The sequence below is a fragment of the Lepeophtheirus salmonis genome, chromosome 4 (assembly GCF_016086655.4).
Source record: "Lepeophtheirus salmonis chromosome 4, UVic_Lsal_1.4, whole genome shotgun sequence".
Classification (NCBI taxonomy): Eukaryota; Metazoa; Arthropoda; class Copepoda; order Siphonostomatoida; family Caligidae; genus Lepeophtheirus; species Lepeophtheirus salmonis.
The window spans coordinates 40,696,494-40,721,226 of NC_052134.2; the positions used below are offsets into that span (position 1 = coordinate 40,696,494).

Here is a 24,733-nt window from a genome sequence, read left to right on the forward strand (position 1 = left end):
TGGTTGGTGATGGAAAATTTCATATAGGAATTGTGCTTTTTGGACTTTCACAAAGATAAAAGGAAAAATGACTCTGCTCTATTAAATTCAAAAACCCTTATTGCGACCTGGCTGACCTTATATGAGCCTATTGCAGTGAAAGAAGTGAAAGCTATAACTTTGGCCGCATCTACTAGCTATTTGCCTTATCAACATAGATAGGAACAGATACATGGTTCACAGAAGCAGAAGACACCAAGTGTCTTTCATCTATGGCTTCCAACAAGGGAATAGTTTTTAACATAATTCTAAATAATTTTAGAAAAAGCTTGATATAGCATTTTTTAAATAATTTCGCTTTTATGTTAGCTTTTAATTTAGAGTTCTTAGTTGATTTTAATGAATCTGTTTATTAAAATGGATTAGGTTCTACTCCGAAGCCACTAAATTAAAACTATAATGTGTTTTTTTAATGTATCAGCAGGCTTATGAACGGAACACAAAATTAAACGCCATTCAATGAACGGAACTGTATTTTTTTTTTTGGACGCTGAACTTTAAAAATGAGATTTTAGTGTTCCGTTCCTGAAGTACTTCAAAAAATTCAAGAAATCAAAGTTTATATTTTTTCTACGTTTTGAAATATGATTTAAAGGGCTAATAAATCAAAGACGAACGCTTGGGAGACTTATTTTGCGGCAGTGCTCAAGGGGGATGAATCGTGTCGACACTAGAATGGGAGACGGCACCTGGCCCTACTTTCGACATAGCTCCAGGTACCATAGTCGTGGAGGGAGGCCACAAGAGATCCTGTTTCCACACATCAGAAAAATTATCATCGAGCCATTGCAACGATTCCAAGCATCACTGCAGAAACGGGGAACTTAATTTGGTTGACTGGCAGAACCTCATCGACAATGTAGGCGAGGTAACAGTCGTTCATATAGTTCCCGAATAGTCCACGTTCAGTTTTTCTTGTCTTGTTGCTGTGCTTGGCGCGAATCAAATCGGTTATTCATTACCTTTTGGCCTCCATTTCGACAATGAATCAACCGATTTGAGTCAATTGTAGTTCATTTCAACCCCAATATTCATCAGATTATTGTGTTAAAGATCTTGAAACATAGTTTTCAAACTAGGCCTCCTTGACACTATCAAAGTGGAAGTTGCAATTTGCTGTAGTACAGCATAAATGACACTACTTTATGATTGAATCGCGGAACAGAACGGAAATAACTGCTGAACATGGAACAAAAAAAAAAAAAAAGAAGATAAACGGAACGCAAATATAGAGGAACACTCACAAGCCTGTGTATTAATACTTCTTTGATACGAACTTTATTATTACATTACTTTTGTAATATATTTATATTCTAGGACTTCATGAATCATGTAGTCCTAGTTTATATTAATATCAAGGAACTTAATAATAATAAATAAATAAATATATATATCCAAAGAAGACAAAACATGGATCCCTTATGATTATTTTCCTTTAAATTACTTAGAATTATTATAATAAATTATTTGAATATTTCTATGATTGTTATTTAAACTAGGTATAATATTCCTATTTGATACGAAGCACGTACCCCAAGAGAAAATTTGGCTATCAATCAATAGTGTATCTCATATTCATTCCCCCTCTACTCCTTTCACGAAGTCATAATTTCCTTGTGTGTGTCACATTCATTCAGGGCGTCATATTTTAGGGTATGTATATTACGTCAAGGAATAAAAAAAAATTATGAAAGAAAAAAAATACATTGAGAATTTATCTTTTTTTGTTACATTTTAGTCGAGATTGCTTTTCTATCGTCGCAATACATATGTAAATATTTCTTTGATGTTTTTATTGAAAAAACGTACTACATAGTTATAATAAAGATTGATCAGAAATGTATCTGTTATAAGATATATATGTATACAATTTAAATTATGTATTCACAAAAACATAAGGAAATCAAATCTTGTTACCTATGTGAACTGAACATTGTTAAGCATTTCATGTAAATATATGATGTATATTTGGGTTTTTCTAAGTACTTTTTTGCAAAAATATCTTACGCATGAAATATCTACAAATATAATAATCCTAATTTTATGAGTTTTTTACTCTGAATAAGAACGATAAATGAAATAATCAATTTCATTTAGCTAAATAATGATGTTCAACCATTCAAATGGAAAGAAACATGCCAGTATGTTATTTATTTTGATCCTATGGGGAGGGGTCAAACATTTGAAAAATGCTTTGTAGGGTGGATGGTAACATATTCAAACATACCTATATCTTTAAAAATAGTTCCCATAGATTGGGGGAGACTCTTAGTTGCGACTTGTTTAATTAAACTACGACTTTCAACTGAACTCTAATCTTAATGTATTGCAATTTGAAATAAGCTCTAGGCTTATGACTAATAGACATTTTTATTTAAAATTATTATAATTATTACTTAAACGCCATTTATTTTTTGATCTATATAAATTTAATACATACTCAAGAAACATTACAGAGTGTAAGATGAACATATAGCTATCTTTCGTATGTTGAACCTTCGAATAGTAGTTTTAAGTTTATGGATATCTAGTTACTAGTTATTTTTAAAACTCCAAGCAAAAAACTATTAACTGTAGAAAAGGTTTATATATGGAAACCTAGATACTTTGTTATAGTAATTGAAATGAGAGACATCAAGTAGCTGGTTTTTAACTAATGGCCAAATAACAGTATCCAAACACGCTACACCTCGTTACCTTTATTGTATCACGCAACATTTCCTCCAAAAGAAACATAAAAAGGCTCGAAATCTTCTGGTAGTTAGCCAAATAAGTCAATCACACCAACTACCATTTATCTCTTATATACTCACATATTATTAAAATCTACATAGTAGTTTATTCGATACTGTAATATTACTTAGTAATATAATATTAAAAGCGTACCTATAAATTTGGATTTAAATATGATGACCAGAATTTATTCATAAAAATAATAAATAGCCAATATATTAAATAAACGACGAGGGATTAACAAAAATTATATTCCTGTTCTTTTGGAAACGGAGCATAATTATAGAATAACTTATTACTATGATTATTTATAAAAAAGAATAAATTATAAAATAGTCTGCACGTATCAAAGGAGAAGAGGGAATCGACAGCTGACAATACAATACATAGGGTATGCAAGGGTTAGTGAGGTAACGCTGTGGCTAGCGCATGTCCAAAAAAAAACTCTTCTCTTTACTTATATATATCTCGCTATATGGCAATGAACTGTTTGATGAGTATTGAATATGACTCAATCAGAGGGGCAGTTTTATCTGATTAAACTGATTTTCCCACAATCATTTCAATTTTTTCTCTAGATAAAAAAACATCTACACTTCAAAGAATTGCTTATAAGGAAATAATTCAATTGAGTAGCAAAAAGTATAAAAATATTAATGACAAACTGTATTTATCAATTGAGATTTTTAGGTGGTCAAAGAAATGGACACAAAGAGAGGGCTGAGTTAGGTGGAAAAATAAAAATATGGACATAGATTTTGATTTTTAGAACAAATTTATACTTTTATCACGAAAATAAACAAATATCATTATGTGATCAAATTCAGATCTTGAATGCCTCCGGCTGAAATCCACATTTAAAATTACTTTTTATGGCGTGGAACACGAAAATTATTTCAAATGAAGTAATGTGTTTATCAATAGTAATTACCTTTGATTTTCATCTATATTGTTATTTCACGTCGAAATATAGCACCGAATCGTAACTTTATTTGATTTAAATTGGAGGATCTGAAGGCTAACCTTTGTTTTGGAAGGTTTAAATCATCATTTAAGTGTTCTACTGCATAAATAATAATAATAAATGTGGGTTTTAGCCAGCGATTCAAAATGATGTTACATAGAGTTTTATATACATAGAATAAGCTCTAATGAAATTTGAGCCGTCAAACCCAACCCTAAATAAAACTAAGGACCTGATATTGGTTTATGCCACAACTGTGATGAATATTTTAAAGGGTGGGAAATTATATGTAAATAATTAAACAAGAGTAGACATTTATTTTCAAAAAAAACAAGTTAAATTTTTTTTTCTTTTTGATTGGAAGAAATATTAATGACATATTCCTATAAAATGTTTTAAAATTATTCGCCTAAAATCATCAAATTTATTATGTAAGGGGTGCATCATGGTAAGAAGATCTTTAATTTATTTATCCTAAAAAAGTACAACATCTGAAGCTCTCCTTAACAAAGAGCTAATTCATTTTTTTATATATTAGGCTTATGTAAATCTGTAACGTAGAGACTCTAAAAATTTACTTATGACCCCCCCCCCTGCAAAAGTGCGATACTCTGCCACTGATTAAGACCTGACATAAAAGACTTTGAACTCTACTTGGATTTACAATATATGGACTTTCTCCCACCTCTGGAAGATGCTACTATTGAGCTTTGAATAATATCTAAAAATGAGTACCATAGATATAAAAAAACATAGAATAATGAAGAAGATGTTGAAGCCGTCGTAGTTGACCAAAATATTCGAATTGTAGTAACAATAAATATCTAAGTTAATGACATAGAGGGCGTTTCAAATATTTTTATGTTCGATCCTCACTGTATTTTACATTTGATTATATTTTACTTTTTGGAACTCTTCAGTCTTTATAGTATAAATAATTAAATTTTCCATTGTTTTGGTTCTACTAACTTTCTGCTTCAAAAAATTTCCCCTGATTTTGCTCAGCGTAAGTACTCTATGTATTTTTTCTCTCTGACGAGTACTTCTAACTCTACTCGGAGACAGGTCTTACATTAGTATATAAATAAAGTTATAACCTTTAGGCTGTTTAATTTTTTATGTATATTTAATGAGGTTTTTCTTTCTATTTTATTTCATAATAGGATTTGACCGTAAATGTATACAATATATTATTAAAAGGGGGGAAAAAATTAAAAACAATATGTATTTCAAAAAAACTTTATTCTTAAATTTATACTCTAATTTTTAAATCATTGTTTTTAAAAGGAATTATAAATGAATTCCACTTAATTCTATAAAAAGTTGAAAATGAATAATTTAATGAGAAAAGAACGAGGGATTAATATTTTTTGATGCCTTAACAAAGATATTCAGTCATATACATACATACATAAATCTACCCATATATTTGTTGGTTTATACTATTGCTATACAAGTTATATCAAAACTATTTCCCGATTGGAAACCCTAATAGAAACCAAGAACCATGTAATTCATGAGAATAATGTTGTTACAATTTTTGTTTTAGTACTTTTTACATACTTTAGATTTAATGAAAGCTCAATATGACTTCCATTAGCCTGAATTGACCTCCGATCTGGGCCTGAAGGCAGAACATGACCTTATGACCAATTTCTTGTCCATATTATTCAAAAATCAATTTGACAGAGGCTATCAGTGTCTTAATGTTGGAGTGGCGTTTGCTAAATGATTTTCTTTTCCCACGCGACAAGTAGGAAAGGTCCAACAGATTCCAGTCTGATGAGTAAGGTGGTCACTTTGGCGGTATGTGCAGGTGCTCCATCCTGTTCGAGAACCACATTGTTGTTGGAGAAGCTGACCTTGATCCAGGATATCAACTTGTACTTGAACTCAATGTCTTTTTGGCTTTTGTACAGAGAAAAGCGGCAACTTTTACGCGATTCACTTGCTCCATAGTTGTGAAATAACAAAACAAAAACATGGAAAATCAACGTCTTAGACCCTTAGCAATTATCTTCCGCCGGAAGTTTTAAAATGAATAAATGCAACCTTGAAATATTATCATTTAAAGTGATGGAGAAATAGTTTTGATACACCCACTATCAAACAACATGGAGTATCCTAGGTTTTATTAGTCTATGCAAGGGTTAATTATGACTCATAATGTTATACTCTCTCAACAGACATTATTATACGAGAAGTGTTATCAAAATATGTATAGACTTTAATCATATGCATTCAAAAATAATAACGTGAAGAATATCAATAATTACTATTAACCCAAGAAATATCTACATGCACAGTGGACTTACCTTTTTTTGGGGTGATATTTTTTCCCTCAACTGATTGTCTGGTGCGTATTAATGGAAAAATTATTTTGCAAAGTTTCAACCTGAAAATATGATTTTTCATATCTCTCGAGGTATTTAAAATTTGAACAAGGTCGCTTTTAGAACAAAATTGGCTAATTTTAAAAGCTGTTTAGAGGTTTTTGAAAACGTGAGGCTCAAGTTTTTCACATGGTTTCATGGGGGTCTCAATTTTTTTTTTGGTGCAAACTAGCATCTGGACCATTCTGCATTAAAACAAGTATATATTAACGAATTAGTTACTATTTTTATAGGATGTATGTATTAGTTAGATATTAAACTTTACATGATTCTTTAATGACAAATAAGAATAATTTATTGTCAAAAACTAAAAGCTATCAATAAAATAGAACAAAGACCACAATTTAAAAATTCCCCCTAGAAAAGTTATTTGCCATAATTTCTCAAAATCTTGACACAGGATCTACTTTGTTCTGTTGATGAGAGCAAATTATGTTTTTGTCAGAGTAGGAATATTTGAGCTTTTGTTTGAATATTTTTACTGGTTTTTCTAGGTTAGACCAAGTATGTGGTAAATTTTCAAAACTAAGTACACATTTGAAGGGATTTTTAGATTTTAATTTACAAAACCCTTACCGTTTAAAATATTAATTCTTAATTTAAGAGAATTGTAACTAAGGTGTTTCTAAAATATCTATCACATAGGAATTTTTTCCCATAAAGTGCTAACTCTTCTTTTCACAAAATCTCTTATTTAATTTTTAAGTTTTCAAATATGATTCTTTTAACATAAAGAAAGGATATGACTCTTTATAGAAGTACTGTAGATAGATTTTCAGCCCTGAGGCAAAGATTACTTATTCAAATCCTATAACTGCTGCTTTGTAATGTTTGCATCCATCACACTTTCAAATTTGTTTAAGCCTTATATCAACACCTCTTCACCAAAGAAAACTATAGTCACGACCCTGCCCATAAATTAATATGCAGGCACATTTTGTTGCCTATTTGTCGATATGTACAATGTACATTTTAGGGTCTTTTTCCAAAGGCATAGGTATAAAAAATAACTAGCTTTTATTATAAGAAAAAACAGGGTAAAATATGTTCGAACTCATAAATAAATTACATGACCAAATGTTATATTTAGACAATGCTAAATGCATACATGCAATTATTATAAAGTACAGTTTTGCAGTTATTTTTATGCATAGGCTATTATTCTTGTTATAAATCTTTCTACATTTATCAAGAAAACAAAACAAAAAACTCTTGAACTATTTCTTGAATGGTTTATTATTGTAATAATAAAAAAGTCTTGAAATCTGTTAGCATTATAAAATTATGAAATCTGTTATTATATAGCTGTGAACTATTCTTATGTTTAAATGAATAGTACTAGTACTAGAAGACGAATTTAGATGAATTGGCTAATTAGAGCTACCTACAAATGTTGGAACTTTCCTTGGATTGGTCGTTGACATAAGCTCTGATAGTATAAATGCTGGTTTGACACTACTCATGCTGAAGGTGTCATGCTTTCCATCTTTGCTGATCTGAACTATTTTGTCGGTACGTTAAATAACTTTGAACATACCTAGATAGGTTGACTCCTGCGCTTGGTAAGTGGTGGCAAATACGAAGTTCCTTTTTCCTAAACTATTATATAAAACTGAAGTGTCAGAGAAATTTTGTAAATTTTAGAGCAAGGAAAAAATTACTTGCAAAAGTTACAAGGAATAAAATTGGCCTATCCTAGTGGTCTGTAAGTGTTGGAGTAGAGACTTAGGGGGAACGATATCCCTCAGAAATTAGATTTTTCATGTTTTGATGCCTACTATTCTTACGTCGTTATTATATTCTTAACATACATAGATAAACACGTATATAATGTTATGTCATTCTTTTCAAGTTGTTAGACAAATAAATATTCACTTACAAAGATATATCTTTGAAATATATGTATTATATTGTTTAAATGACTAGCTATATAGGTAAGTTTCATGATTGAAAAAGTAAAATACTTTGAGAATTATTACGAAGGTGACAAAATAATAAACTGTTCTTCTGAAGAGCATAATGTATCATTATAGAATGCATCACAATTTACCTTTTATATTTTATTATAGTCACGTAATCAATGAGGTATGACAATAGTAATAATCATTTACTGAAAAGTTATATATTGTTAAATGAGATTTCATTAGGAGAAAATGCACAAGAATTTGAATTTGGCATTGTCTCTGAATATAAAACAATATTCGAATATCTACATATTATTGTTCTATACTTCAAACATTTGTCACAGATCTAACCAGTGTTTTGTTATGCAATCGTATAAAGTCATCAAATAATATTATTTTCACATTTTTAATTTGTAATAAAGCAATACACTGTTTAGCAGTTTTAGTTTATCCAGCAATTAAAAGACAACAATTATTTGACAACTTCTTTTTTTTTTTTTGGCATGACAGTAACAATACAAAAATTCTTTTTTAATATTTGATCTGATAGAAACATTTTTTTTTAATGTTTTGTATATTTAAAACAATTTGTTGGGTTTGATTAACACAACTTTTTCTTCTCTTGATGAAATACAAACGAGAATAAATGTGAGGAAGACTGAACGAAACATGACAAAGTTAGCACTGCAGTTCATGTAGTCTTAGTTTTGTTTTTTCATTTCTAGCACCATATATTTATAAAATTCGCCATATACATGCGGAAATAATAAAATATTACTTAGTTAGACCCAACAGTCTTAAGATTCGGGATTTCAACAGCCCGGAATATTCTTCAGAAGTCATTAGCCTGAGCGGTCAGAGTATTTTTGCTGATACAAGGTCAATATAGCTTACATTGACCATATTTTTATTTCCAAAAAATAACAGTTTTTGTTTTTGGAACATGGAGTTAATGTGCTGTAATTTTTTTATCCAAATAATCTTGATTTTGTAGACGAAATTGGCAATTAAAGTTGAGAAGAAGGGGTTTCTATCTCAAAATGCCTTGGCACAAGGACAAAAAATAAAACTTAATTGTAATGAAGCTTAGGAAACTGGCCATTTCTTCCATAGATCCATATGGAACCAATATTACAATCTCCAGTAACAAAAAGATGTGTCGCTGTAAAAGAACCAAGCTAAAGTTGCAAATTGATCCTTCATCTCTCATACATATAAATTGTTTCAAATAAAAACTTAATTAAATAACTCAGTGTTATCGACTCTTTATCCAAATGAAGGTGGATTAAGAGTAAAAGTCTGCCCATTTTCTTTTTATCCCTTTTAACTCAATTTTCAATTAGTTGTCCCACATAACAACGGGTACTTCAAACATTTTTAGTTTTGTATAATCCCAGAACAGGTTGGATATGATATAAAAAATGGGACGTGCCTGTAGAAAAGAGAAGGGGTTGCCGATGGTTAATTTAATAACAAAATAATTCAACATGATATTTCAACTCATTAGGCGAATTTCTATTTAGGAGAGACAACTATGATTCAGTGGATAATTTAGCTGTATACGAATATAGAATCTTGGTTAGCAAACGTATTTATCTACAATTTAATCAACAAACAATTTTTGTGGACATTTTGTCCCTTGGCTAATTTACATAATATGTTGTCCATCAGCACAAAAGTAGGAATGGATTATTTTTCTCAAAAATAATCTTTATATTCTTCAAGAAGGGTAAATAATTGAAGTTAAAAAAGATTTAAACAAATTTAATTTTAAATACTTCAAAAATTAGAAAAATGTATCCAAATTCAAGTACTTAAGGAATTTTTGCTTTTTACTAGAAAATTGAATGTTTGAAATTTTTTTTCAAAAAATTTAATTTTTCCAATTTTTTTCCAAAAAATTTAATTTCTTGTGAATAACTATGTCAAAAATCTCTAACAGCAGGGAATTTTGTATGAAGAGGTGTGGATTTTTGAAAATATTTAAATATCAAATTGTATATTTGAACTTTATTTTTGTTAAATTTTAATATTCAAAATTTAATTTTTAAATTAAGAAAATTAAAAAAAAAAAAAAAAAAAAATTATAATTCTGAAAACCATGCCCCCTTCAAAATATAATTCTGTGGACGCTACTGATAACAAAATTATATTTTTTAATTACATTTTAAAATATTAAGAATTGGAATCGGCATCGGGATTTTTTTTTGGAATTTTTGCATCACTAGTGTTTATCTAAATTATCTTTCATTTCTAGATATAAATAATTCTGATTAATCATTTGAAGGCGCTAAAAATTGTCACTGAACACTGGAAAGACGAGGGAAGGACAACAGTTGTCTCTTCCTATAAATTACCAGGCAATCTATTTTTTAATGAATTGGCTTGCAGGTTTTCATCCGTTCAATAGCTTTTTAAGAGCTAATGAATGATTAAAAACTATCATATTAATACATTTCGAAAGAATTTAGTATAGCAAAAATGAATCAATGATTGAATTAAAGCTCATTTATTCTAGTTATATAATTTCTAATTGCTAGTGAGTACGTGTGTCAAGGAAAGATGAATCAATTTGGATTCTGACTTATTCTGAAATTTTTAGATTTTTTGTATGATGAAACCTCTAATTATCTTTAACAATTACTTTGTCTTTCTGAAATATATTTTTTTTTGACGTATAAAAAGATAATAAAGAATTTAATACCAGTTTAAAAAAGAAGTGACAATTTAACTTTTTTTTACACGTCAAATAAAAAAAAACTTATTCAAATTATACTGATATAGCAATCAAAATGACAGCTTCGTTTTCCAGTGAAAATTTATCATTTTTTTATGTTTGTTTAAGTTTAATTTTGTGTTGAAACACTACATACATGATATATAGGTATACACTACCATAATTAACAAGATTTTTATAAAACTGTGATCGAAACTATGTTGCTATGCTATAATGTAATTTTGATACACGAATCAAGGGAATTCAGTTTGTTAACCATTATTAAAGAAGCAACAAGTCTGGAAAATGGTACGTTTGTTCGAATGAAAAACATAGTTGAGAGTCTTTGAGAGGACCAAAGGGGGGGGGGTAGGCCCCCTTACTTTTATAATATATGTATTATATTAAAGTATTTATTTACTTACTTAGTATGTAAATCAGTACAAATTGGCCCCTCTTAAAATAGATTGCAAACTTTGACTATGGTAAAAAGTGTTAAGGGATGTATAAATTAAGGGGAGAAAGACTTGAAGTTCTATATATTCTACAAAATTTTCACATCTCAAAATTGTAGAGTAGAAAGAAAAAATACTTTAGACCATCATGTAATCGGGCTTGATAGAATTTTCAATCTGATATATTGTACCGACTTTTGGGCAAGACAGGCAGATTTTGACGAAAAAGACAACTACTCATAGTGTATGACGTCATTATTGCTAGAATTTTCAATTTAATGTATCGTACCAACTGTTGCGCAAGAAAAACAGATTTTGACAAAAAACGCAAAAACTCATTTACTATGACGTCAATATTAAAAGTGCGGCGGAGGTCAAACATGTGTCGTACACACGTTATGGTATAACTTTGTATTTATATTAACCTTGCTTTCATCAAAGTCAGTCAAATTAATGAAGAATGCCGGTAGAGGCAAGGTTTTAAATAGACTCAACTCTCTACTACTTATAACATTATGACTACTCCAGTTAAGCATCAAATAAACCATTTATTCAACCGTTACATAAAGCGTAGTTTAAAATATTAAGGTAATATTTGTTGACACCCTAAAAAATTATTACCTTCTACGATTTTGTGTTGACTAATTAGGACAAATACAAGGGCCTGGGACAGCAACTTATACTGCTAGTTTGCTGAACCAAGAAGATAATCAATAGAACGCTTAAGTATGAACAGAATTCACCCTTGATCCCGAGTTTTGGTAAACTAATTACTAATAAAGTATTTCGTTTATATTTCATAGATGCAAGATGTAATAATGTCACATTGTAATAATATATACTTAGTACTGCTTTATCAATAAATAATCAAATTTATTTAGGACTTTTTCGGTAACCCATCCTTTCAAAAAAACTATCCTACAATGTAGTTGCAACCTGACAATTTTGAAACCTACAATGGACCCATAGTGTATTAAATACTGTACATGAATAATGGCTTTCAGAAGAAATATGTTTCAATCTCAGAATTTAAAAAATGTTTACTCTCAAAATATTTACATTCATTGTAGGTATAATAATAAAAGAAAATTAATTTTACAATCTTATATTTTACATAGTTCTTATAGTTCTTCTTCAAGGATATTACATATGACTGAGTAATGTTTCGTAACCTCTTCTTTGATCTTCTCTGTTTAAGGAGGCTACATAAATATTATTATATATGAATATTCCTATTTTATCATAATTACATAGTTTAGTAGGATAAAAATGAAAAAACAAACAAACTATAATGGAATAAATAAACACTGTGGCATTCAATTATACAGTTTATGGCTACTTGTACCTTGGGATGGAATTTTTCGATAGCATGAGTGAGTGTCATGGTATTAATGAATTAAAACCCTTCTTGACACCAGTAAAATACAACTTGATTGGATTTGGGGTGGAAATGAATTAATAATATAAACTTTCTACTTTTAAAATAGAGTAATGTACTATATTTTTGAAATTTACCAAAGATAAGTGGGAATTCTTCTTTCAAAGATAGATGTTAAGATCACGTAGTTATAAATTATACCTACTGAATAATGTATTTGTCCTTTTATATGAATTAGAGTGGGAATGTAAATATATTTTTAGCCAATGAAAAGTAAAAGTAAATATTTATTTATTATGGACTTTGTTTACACAATTTCTCCGTCTTTATAATTAAACAAATACTTGAATACACATAAATAGTGTTGTGCCGGTCCTTATCTAGGATTGGGGAGTCCATTTCAGTCTTGTCCAGTAAAATCCTTCAAAGAAGGGAACGTTGATCATGAGTTGCCCACCATCTCTCAACAGACCTCAAACTGATCCCAAGTTCCTCGGCAGTCATCTTCTTGGAAATTCCACCGAGTTATTTGGTCATGGCAGTCACCCTCATCTCGGATGGCAATTTTTTCCCAATTTGTCACTTGCACTCAGGAACAATAAATTAGAACCTTTAATTTTTCAGAGGATCTATTTATCAAAAAACATTCCAAACAAGTGAGGAAAATTATTCTATAAGCATCATTTTGTGGTAGCAGGATCATACCAAGCAACATGGTAGAAAGAGTGAGAAATAGAAAACGACAATCTTTGTGTCATACCTTATACTTAATTTGCTTAACAAGGTATCTACAATAATATGTTCAATTTCTCCTCATCAAAAGATCTTAAGACTACGAAAGAACAGGAGTAAAATGGTCATCAACTGACAAAACTACTACTGTCCTTTTTATTTCCATCTTATTACCAAAATATGTACAATTTCGATATAAATTTTTTTCGTTGTTGATTTGTATACTCATTCCCATTATTCTGGCACTAAATGTTTAATTCAATGTCTTTTTTGTTAATTGGTTGACATAACCTTTATATAAATTAAAGAGTAGTCCAATAGTTGAGGAAAATATCATATTTGGCTGACTAACATTTAATTTGGACCTTTTTTCATTTTATGAATACAGAACAATGATTGAGGGATACTATACAGTTTATATCGTCATTAAAGGATCTAAACTTTGATTCTATGAACTAGAATGAAATCTTGTATAACAAGAATATATTTTTACTTTAAACCCTTTTGCATCGAAGGGACCCAAACTTAGATAAAAAACTTCCTTCACATCCAGTGCCCTATACTTTTCTAGGTAAACGGGATGGGTAAGATTTTTTTAAATAATTTGAACAATGTAAGTATGATCCTAATTACCTAAATACAGTAATATTCATCAAAAAATACTTTCAGATATCTTATGAGTTTGAAAGGGGTAACTGGAAAATACTCCAACAGTTGGTGATAATGCGACATCATTGGCTAGCTACAAATTCGATTTTTTTTTTAATATGATATTTTGAGTGGTGCAATCAATGAATATTGCTATGTGATACATATATTATAATCAAAAATTTTTCTAGTAAGTTGTTATTCTAAAATAAAAACTAATGAGAGTATCCAAAAAACTAATGTGTTGTTTAAAGTCATATGTTCTCCAAAATTTAGTTATGCCTATACTGCCCATCTAATATCTAACTTAATATTGTATAAAATACTTTTGAATAATTACTCAATATTGTACTATGAAATCACAAGATCTAAGACGACTTTAAGAAAAACAATCATATCAAAATGTTGTGAAAAAAATATTTTAGTATAGTTTTTATTTATATTTGTTTCAGGAACGCACATATCACATCACACTTTCAGTTTTCAATTCCTTTGTCAACGAGTATAAGCTTATTAAATATACTCTATTCTCAACTTTCCCTTATTTTTGCATGCAAAATACTAAATATCTACATTTTTGGAACTTCCTAATGAAGTGAAACAAACAATTTTGTTTGTTTCTTTATATTAAATAATGAGAGAGAAGCGGCTATTACCAAATCATAAATCAATTTTAGGAACCACAAAACCTATTTTTTTCTCCATTGAAGTGTTTTACTTAACTTATGATTAATTAATTCAATGTTTGGAGGATTCATTAATAATAAAAATGTCTTACCGTCATTGTCCTGAAATTCTGGATCACCAAAGGAAGTGTCGACTTGAGGCTCGACGATATCATTATGATTGATCTCAGTGATATCTTCCTCAATTGCTTTGGATTTAAGTCGACTATTAATGACTTCTGGATCTGCTGAAGAAAAGTCATCATCTAAAAATGTAAACATGTTCATTTCACCATCATGGTTTGGAGGAGGGGGTAGTGGTGATGCAATTAAATCCACTTCTCCAAAGTTCAACCAATCCATTACCTTTGGAAGCCAAACGGGCTTGGAGGTAAGAAATGAATCTTTGAAGTTGTAATAAGGGGGAGTAGAAAATAAAATGGATTCTCAAAGACTGGATAAAATAAGGATTTTTCTTTTTTGTAGAGTATTGATTGAATTGGGATAAGATTCAAAGATTCGTTACAAGTCCTGGAAATATAAATTAAGATATACTTTTTATTTTAAAATATATTTTTTTTTGTAAAATCATATATAACCTTTTTATTACTTTTTTTGATTAATGTTACTCCTAAGACAAATCTGTTTAACTTTAACTATACAAAGGCAATGGGCTTCTTAAGGTTAATTACTTAATCTATATCACTTCTTAAATATGCTCTGTACTAGTTGAGCAATGAATTTTAATATTTACATCATAAACATATTTTGATCGAAGAAATAAAAATCTAGTCATATTAGTAAAATATTGTAGACGTGTACATATATCATTGAACGTATATACAGGATACACTATATTTAGTGATCCCTGATACAAATCATATAATTATTCATGATATAATAAAAATTAATGTAGTCGTATTTTTATTGGTACCTAATGCAAATCTCAATTCATGTGATTTTTCAGTATATGCTAAGATTTGAATTAAAAAATTACGCTGGTATGTTAAAATGTAGTTTGTTTGTTTCTATTAATGACCACTCTTAAGATTAAAGAACTCATCCGTCATCCCAAAATATTTTTTTTTTCTAAAACTCCTATGATTATTCTTACATTCTGGAAGAAAAACACGTCATATGAATTAATATAAGTATTGAATAGTTTTGTGTGAGTGTGTTATTGAAAAACGGAGAGTTAAACTGAGAATTTCTTGGGGAGTTATCTCCTATATCATTAAAGCAAATTTTATCTTTTAGCCGAAAAGTCTATAATATTATTCCCTCAATATCTCGGCCATCCAATATGTATTCAACTATTTCATTACGAACGTAGCTCAATGGATTATGCACTCCGAATTAATTATTCCCTTGTAATCAATTAGCATAGATTCGCGTCTCGGTGGTTCCGAAAGACATCTATACCCCAGGACATTAAAGAAAAATTCAAGTCTGTGTATTTATTTAGTGTTATTTTTTAATAAAACTATATGTCGTTTACTAAATAAATTCACGCACTTGAAATTTTCTTTTATGTCCTGAGGTAAAAGACGTCTTTGGATCGTTCCTAGAAAATGAAATATAGATCATGTATATGAATTTCTAAGACAATTCCATGTCAGATGTAGTTGATAAAATATTATAATGTCTACGCATACTTAATTAGTGAAACTCCATCTTACCAACTAAAGGAACTTTACAAAAACCAATAATTTTTTTATTATTGTTATAAGTGCAGATCTGTATTTCGAACGACAATACGGTAAAAGGGCCCTTCTTCTATATATATCTATGTATCCCTTTATTCCAAATTCACATTTGTATATTTAAATTACTAAAAAAATAGTTAAAAAAACACTATGAAAAACTAAAAACAATTAAAACAAAACAAATGAACTTGAAATTTAAAGGCGAAAGGGCTCTTCTTTTATTATCAAAATTAATATCGATTCCAAACAAACTATTTTACTCATATAAGAAAACGGTAGTCAACGCATTAGGAATTATAAATGTATATTTTAAATATTCTGGATTAAATGTAATTTTCAGATCTGGAATAATGGCAAACAAATACAACAAAGATAAACGTTAGAAAAGTAAACATGGCCTTAGGGTACCCTGAAATGTATAAAAAATTTCCAACCAGGACAAACTCACATATTATTTTTTGATTTTCGATATGGTATATTAAATTTCGAAATATCTTGCTCGTATTGAATAAATTCGAGATATCTAAATATCAACCACATTATCAGTGATATAGATTCACTACTGCTTCGTTTACCCTTCATTATTGATTAGCTATTGGCCTTATATATTACACTATTCAACAAAATTTAGGGATTGGAATCCTTAACGATTGAAAATACATTTAATATTTGTTATTTAGACTATAGGTATAAAATGAAAAGGATCATTCAAATTTACAATTGTAGAAGGCTTAACCTCTAAAACCTTTTTTAAAAATCAGATAAATGTTTTCAGATAAATTGATAATTTCTATTTCAAAGTCATATTTTGAAATATAATGACTATATAGATGATAATTTACACCAAAAAAAATAAAAAATAATAACAATTAATAAAAACATTCCAGAATTTGAAAGCTAGAATATTTATTAAGCTATATTGAATACATTTCCTACAAAATAATTTCGATTCAAAGTTATATTTTGAAATGAAATCACTATATAGATTTAAAAAAAAAATAAAAAAAAATAACAATTAATAAAACATTCCAGTATTCGAAAGCTGAGCTATTTATTAAGTTATTTTGAATACAGTTCCTACAAAACGGGTATAATCATACAAAATGAAGGGTCTTATTTGGAAGGTAATATTTTTTTCAATTGCATGTATCTTATCTAATGGTACAGATTTTTTTATTTTCAATCCGGAATTATATTGGTGCCAAATCACGAAGGAGGACAACTAGACATCTTATCTTTGAACATAGCAAGATGAGACGGTTGGAAATAGCAAAGAAGGTTTTAAATTTTCTCAAGGCCAATATAAATTCTGACAAGGTTTTCCTCTTTTCTGATGTAAATATGTTCACTGTGGATATCAATGTGAATAAGCAGAACAGCTGATACATCAAAACTGAACATCCAAACAATGTCTCAGCATCTATGATATATGTCTTCAGAACAAAAATCCATCCTGAACCATGATTTTGGACGTTGTGAAGTCTGCTCTTACATTTTTGTGGAAATGAAGTATCGGCTGAATGCAAATACTTACATGGAACTTTGTTTTCACTTAAGACGGAACTCCTTCCCATGGCACCGTAGAGATCCAGGCCTTCCTTAAAGAACATCTTTCGAATTTTTCGGACCTCAACATGTGGCGCGTCTGTAGGAGAGGGTGTGTGGCTACTTTTCACAGTAGTGCCCAGTCTCTAGAGGCTTCCATCAAGAAGGAGTGAACCAAGTTGAAGTTTGTCAAAAAAAGTCAAGGTCTGTAAGGGATTTAGGCCTCGTATGGAGGCAATTATTAGAGCAGATGGCTGACATATTGGATAAAAGTAAGTTGAATCACTATTTTCAGAGGATTTTGAATTGCAACATTCCGTCAAACTACTCACTTGGGGGATGGAACAAACAAAAATGGTTAGATATTTGCCATAAATAATATTAAGCGAATTTATACTGTGTTATTATTCATCATGCAGTTTGAACAAAATACGGGCTATTTTCCTAACTGGCAATTTTCTCCAGGGCAGTTTTCCGCGTACGTATATACATATTTATGTTAGCAATTACAAGAATCAGTACATTCGTTTGTATTTTTTTCTCTCTGAATAATTGATGTCTCTACTTCAAGAAGGAACGAGTAGAGGTTGTGAACATAAGTCCATAATTATATTTATTTATTTATAGAATGTGACTCATGTTTAGCAATCTTACCTGAAAGTTTCCTTTAATTTGAATCGATTTGAAATAAGTTATGTTTGATTCCTTTGTAGAATTGTAACTGGGGATGGAATGTATTTAGATAGTATTTATGTTTTCTTGGTCAACTTCCAAACTCATGACTTATGTGTGAAATATTTTACATATTGTTTTTGCAAAAATGAAAATGAAAAATATATAAATATCTATATGTTTTAACATGTACCTACAATCTACTTTTGAAAAAAATGTATTTCAACGCCTATTATATTGTTTAATTTTGCTTACTTAATACAAATGAGTTGTTTGTTGATGGATGTCATTCCATAAGTAGAGTTCATTAAGTATGCCTACCAATTACAGTAATTTTCACCTCCGAATTCAATGTTGCAAGGTCAGTTCCTCCTTCTTTGAACTACGTTTTTTATAAAGAAAACAGGATCAAACAATTAGTTGCATATAGATATGGCCTGTTAAACCAAAAGTAAGCTAAAATGATTATTCCCAAAATGGAATCTGGATTATATTTGTATTCTTCGACAAATAATCATCAATTTTAAAGGCAAATGATTCAAATTAGTGCTTTGAAGTATCCGCAAACTGTACTTACAGTAGCAAAAATTCATCGTCGCAATAAAATAAATTAGATATTAATAGATTTTATTTGACTGGTCATATTGGGGTTAAATTAAGACTCAAGAATCCGATGAAAGTTCTTAACTATAGTTAACATTCTTGGGTATATCATATCATCTCAGATGTTTGAAAACTGTGATCAACAGAAGTACAGCCAAGTCGATGAGGCATACCAATACTCTCTATGGCAGATTGGACTTTGAGGAGGTATGTTAAGTATTTGGGAAAGGCCCTTATGTATGACGACATCAGCAAATGCTTTCAACAGCAACCAAGGCTCACAGGCTCAAAAAAGTCCAGAAATTTTTGACTTGTTCAAGCATAATAGGTCTGTTTGGCCAACCTCATCCCAAGACTGTTCCCCTCTCGGCTATGTTATTTGGGGTGTAATTGAGAAGAGAGCCTATGCTATCCATCACCAAAATTAGGAAGACCTCAAAGCTTCCGTCGAGCAGCAGTTTGTGACAATGTTCCAGGTCTTCATCAAGAAGTGATGTGGTGCCTTTAGGCCCAGGTGGAGGGCCATACTAGCAGCCAAAGGATATCATTTTGAAAGATGGAAATATATATCAATAAAGAAGTCTGTGATAAAGCTTCAATGTTGATCTCCTTTTCATTCTTGCAAAAGTTTTCAATATTTGTTCATTATCAAAAGTCCACGATTTTACCTATAACAATATATAATTCTATGATCTCCCATGTTGCGACGTTAAAATCTTGGTATGGATAACCTCATTACAAGACCAATAAGATGTTGCACTGGTTTATCAGGAATCATTAACCATAATTAGAAATATCAGGGCTGAATTTGAGTTCACCTTCTCCTAGTACTAGTCAAGATACAAGAACCAAAGCTCTGATTAGATAAAATACTATTTGTAAATATATATTTTATACATTCAATATTTAATTTTGATTAAAACCAAGTTAAAAAACAACAGATATTTGAATAGTTAGTCTTTAGTTCCCCCAAACAAGAAGTAAAATAAGAATTTTAGTACACAAATACTAATTGGCTTTGAATAACTAAGTTGGAACTTGTAAATACTTGTATGTATCTTTGTGAAAAATATTGAAATCCAAGCGAGCGTAAATTTTTGAAAAGAGAGGCAAATGCAATTCTGAGCCCAAAAGCCAAATTTGCTGTAAATCCGAGTAATTTCGTTACCAATCCAAGTCAAAAATGAGTTTACTGCGCGTTTACTGGGTCGGAGTATTAAGAGTCGGAAAAAAGGGATGAGAGTCTGACGTTTAGGTTTATATACTTTTCATTGAATTATAAAAAATAAAACATAATTTTCTAAAAAAAGTTGCTCAATAAATAATGCTCCCCCCCTCCACGAAGAAAGTCCAAGCACTGGCATCATTCATATGGAGAGAAGTCCGAGTTTATGGAAAAATTACTCGATTTCGGGCTCAAGTACTACAACAATGAATATGAAACCAGCTTTATGCTGAACAGTCGCAAATTACATATTCTTTCCAATTTTGACATTTATTTTAGATATGATAGTTTTGTTTAAAGTAGTTTTCTGTTCACTATTTTTTCCTTAAGGGCTACTTATCCCACACTAAATAAGCCACTATTCCTACCATCAACTAAAAATATTGCATAGTAGTAGTGATTCAAAATTAAACATTATCAAGTAGCAGACAAAGTTATTATAATACAAAATGAATAAGTGGCTTCAAAATGAAAAAAAAAAGCTTAATCATTTTGTAATAGGAGAAAGGGGTTTCCTCTTATAGCTGTTGATTATCCATGTTTCTTCAGTTGACTTGCAAAATGATGACGTCATGTCAATACGGTCTATAATGCATATATGTACATTGATTATAATTCCTTCTTTAAAAAAAACAAGCTTTAATTCCTTTAATATTTGTATATTAAAGAACAAGTTTTCAATAAAAGTCTATAGAGGAGCCTTTATTGTTCAATCCTCAAAGTTTATCCATACATCAAAGATGAAGATGCATTTATGTATAGTACGAATAAATATTTGTAGAGCAAAATATATCAGCCATAAAGGCACTAAAGTTATTATGTAACTCCAAACTTGCGTTTGTAAATAAATATACAAACACTTGAATATACATATTAGTTTGTGGGTATAAAAAAACAAATCAACTTTTTTTTTAAATGTTTTGAATATGAACGGATATCAATTACTAGTTTCCAGTATTGGTCAGAGCTATTAGTTGTCGATGAACAGACACATTTTGATATAATAATATAGAAGATAACCCCTTCAAGAAATCCTAAGTTTTACTCTCCAATTTTTAAGAGCACACTCACCCGTATTTACTCAAGACTTAGATTTTTTCTCCTCAAGAATGAAAGGATAATGATGACAGCTTGAGAAGGAAGATATTGTTTAGTTTACCAAGAACAACAAAATTTGCACACTAAAAAATGCGTAGGATTTACAACCCAATACACATATATTCTTCTTTAATATGAGCTTTAGGTACAAACAATCCTTGCTACATTGTTATTTTTCAGATCAAGCAGTCACGTAGTTCTAAGATTAGCTCAAAAATGACTTTTCGGCAAACGTATAAACATAAGAAAACTTTGTTTTATTAATTTATATATATTAAGCCTTTTGTTTTAAGGGGATTTTGGATCGATATTATGTATGGATAAACGACATTAAGTCGTACTCAAGAGTGGAAATGAGGCTCGGAGATTAAGGGGAAAATGAGAGTCCTTCATACAAGGTGTCCATTTTTCAACGTCTGAGTGCCAAAACAGAAAAATTATTTAAAGAGCGTTCATTTCGTTGTTTATTTCTTCCATCCTTTTTATTCTAACGACATTCTTTAAGCCAGAACCGAAATTAATAAAAAGTGCCGATACAATGACCCCATGATTAATTTTTGTTGGCTACGATAATATTTTTGGTCTGTTTGGGACGCAGACAGTATTCAGAATTATTCTATAACTAATTACACAACCCTTTACTTTAAAAAAGAAAAAAAAACATTGCATACATCACGACAGATAATTTCTATTGTACCTAAACTTAATCACATGGTCGTAGTTTTGTCGAAGAAAATAAACAAATGAACGGAAACAAATTATAGATTGAAAGGAATTTTTTCTGAAATAAATAAATCAACGGAAAAATGGTGAATGGCTCCAAGACTGCTGAAAACGTAAATAAGGATGATTTTTTTAACTCATTTGACAGGTTACTAGTAGAAAAGGAAAGTGCATTTTATAAAACATATTCATAGATAATTTGTGCATCTTTTACAGACAATAATGGGTCAAAATGTACTTTTATGACGAGGTTGTTAACATAGAAACAAAGAAATTACTTGTAAGTGTATATAATATACACCTGATATCTAAGAAGGAGAGAATGAGAAATGCTACGAAACCTCCTACATGAAAACTACTTCATCGGATGAAAGAGGAATAAATAAAATGATTTAGCCTTATTTTTTGTGAAAACAGTTCGTGTGATAAACTGAAGTCTAAAATTGATTACTTCTAAAAAAAAATAAGGATGGTAGGAAAATTAGATTGTACTTAACTTTTCATTTGAATAAGAGCAGTTTGAGTATATATATAATAATGTATATTGATGCACTATTAAAATACATGCAAGAATTGGGCCTTTAAAGCAGCAGAAACAATTACAACTTCATATATATATGTACTCTTTTAAATCAGTAAATTATGAAGTGTTCTAAACATATGCCTCTAAAAGAAATGCCATTTTCAATGGAATTACTCGTAGTAAATGAATTTAATAATTTCCTTTACTATTTGAATGTTTCAAGGATTTTTCTTGCAATGACTAATTTTATTTTATTTTTCAGAAATTGCATTTCATTGTTCTCCAATTATAAAAAAATTTCAACCAATTAATTGCAAATATTTCCACTGAAATAAAATATTTGACACAGGCAAGGAAAAAAAAGTGATGAAAAGTGATCAAAAAATTAAATATTTATTATTTTTGGGATTTTGTTTACATTTATTTCTTTTTTTACATTGGTATTGGTGTAACAAAAGGGATGTAGGTCGGACAGTTGAAAAAATATATTCACATTCTCCAAAAAAGAAAAATACATGCCCCAGCCCTGAAATATGACATATTAACAGAAATATCAACTTCATATGTTTTAATTATCTCAATATATACTTCCAGACTTAGAAAACTGCCTATGAGATATTCCTAATTAATCTATTAGTATCCAAAACAAAGGTCAATCATATTAACTTTAATACCTTTTTCTTAGAGTCCCCTTACTTTTACAGGAGAATATTCTTGGGATAAACTACTACCTGAAAAGTTTCATCAAAATTTTAAATTAAGCCAAAGTAAATGAATGAATATTAGATCTCATATTTTGGAAATAACGTTTTCTTCCGGTAGAAAAGATAGTAATGCATTTAAGAAACATCTACTTCAAAAACTATTTACTGTTTCTTATCCACACAAAAGCTAAGCTACAATGATTTTTCTAAAAATTAAGTATGGATTTCATCAAATTATCGTCAATTTAGATCAACAAATTATTTTTATTAATAACGAAGGTACAACAAACCGCACCTACATTAGTAAAACATCCTCTTCAAAATGAGAAAAATTGATAGATTCTCTATACAAGCTCATAATGGAGTTAAATTATTTGTTTAATAAATCAAGTGAAGGTTTTTAACTATATTTAACATTCTTGAGAATCTCAACTCATTCTAGAAATTTGAACATAAAGTCTATAAGTGACCAAAATATGTCTATGAAATATTTAACTGTCTGTATTGTATATATCATTGGCGGAATTTGAAATTTATACTATGGGGGAGAGACAAATTGTATTTATTAAGTAAAGTTAATATGCATAATATAATAATAAATCTTAAGGATTGGGTTGAGTGGAAGAAGATGAGCCACAGATACATCTTCTGACCACACTTGGAGGCTGTCAGTGCCGTCAATGGCGGCCAAGCTCACGAATAACGTTCCTGTATATATAATGAAAAAATCCCTTTTGATGTCTACCATGTCCGAGTTCATTTGACTTCATTCACATTAAAATTGCATACGGAATGCAAGGTGGCGTAGGACTTATTCACTACTCGTTAAAAAAATTATTTGCCCATTTATCCAATTCTTGATGTTTGTTCAAGATTGTTTTTGTGTTCACACGCCACATTTCTCCTTTTCAAAAAGAAGGAGGAATTTAATTAAACCTCTGTTAATAAAAAATATTAATAGAAGGAATCATATTTCGTACGAGTACCTTGTATTTATATAAAATGCAGATATTGCATCAGAAATGTTTCAAAGAGACAAAATATGCATAATTTTAATACGCTACACTCTATATACATAAGGTTTATATTTAAGGAAGGACCTATGTTTAATCCCAATATACATATATACATTGCTACTCTCTCCCAGTCATTACTTCATCAAAATGATGAGTCATGATAATTGCAAAAAGAAAATTAACCATCATTAGATCCCATTAAATGCAATCCAAGTAGGAGCATTCCACTTGAGACCAAGGTAGCTGCTACAGATGTGGGGTGATATCGCCCAGGCTTATTAGTGTCGGAAA

General features: G+C 29.7%; 1 protein-coding gene and 1 long non-coding RNA gene across 7 annotated transcripts in view; one reads left to right on the forward strand and one right to left on the reverse strand.

The window, feature by feature from the left end:
- Positions 1 to 24,733, reverse strand: part of LOC121115937 (uncharacterized) — a 106,833-nt gene that overhangs the window by 32,090 nt on the left and 50,010 nt on the right. For 5 of the 6 annotated variants that reach the window (XM_040710122.2, XM_071887919.1, XM_040710125.2 and 2 more), the window contains one exon: positions 14,741 to 15,158. In XM_040710122.2, coding sequence (XP_040566056.1) covers positions 14,741 to 14,990 — 250 coding nt within the window. In that variant the 5' untranslated portion in view covers positions 14,991 to 15,158. Of the gene's footprint in view, positions 1 to 14,740; positions 15,159 to 18,805; positions 23,850 to 24,733 lie in introns of those variants that run through there. The other variant, XM_040710127.2, reaches the window with a different exon arrangement.
- On the forward strand, positions 12,920 to 13,672 carry LOC121115938 (uncharacterized). Its single transcript, XR_005863721.2, has 2 exons — positions 12,920 to 13,307; positions 13,367 to 13,672. It is a non-coding gene; the product is annotated as an uncharacterized lncRNA (long non-coding RNA).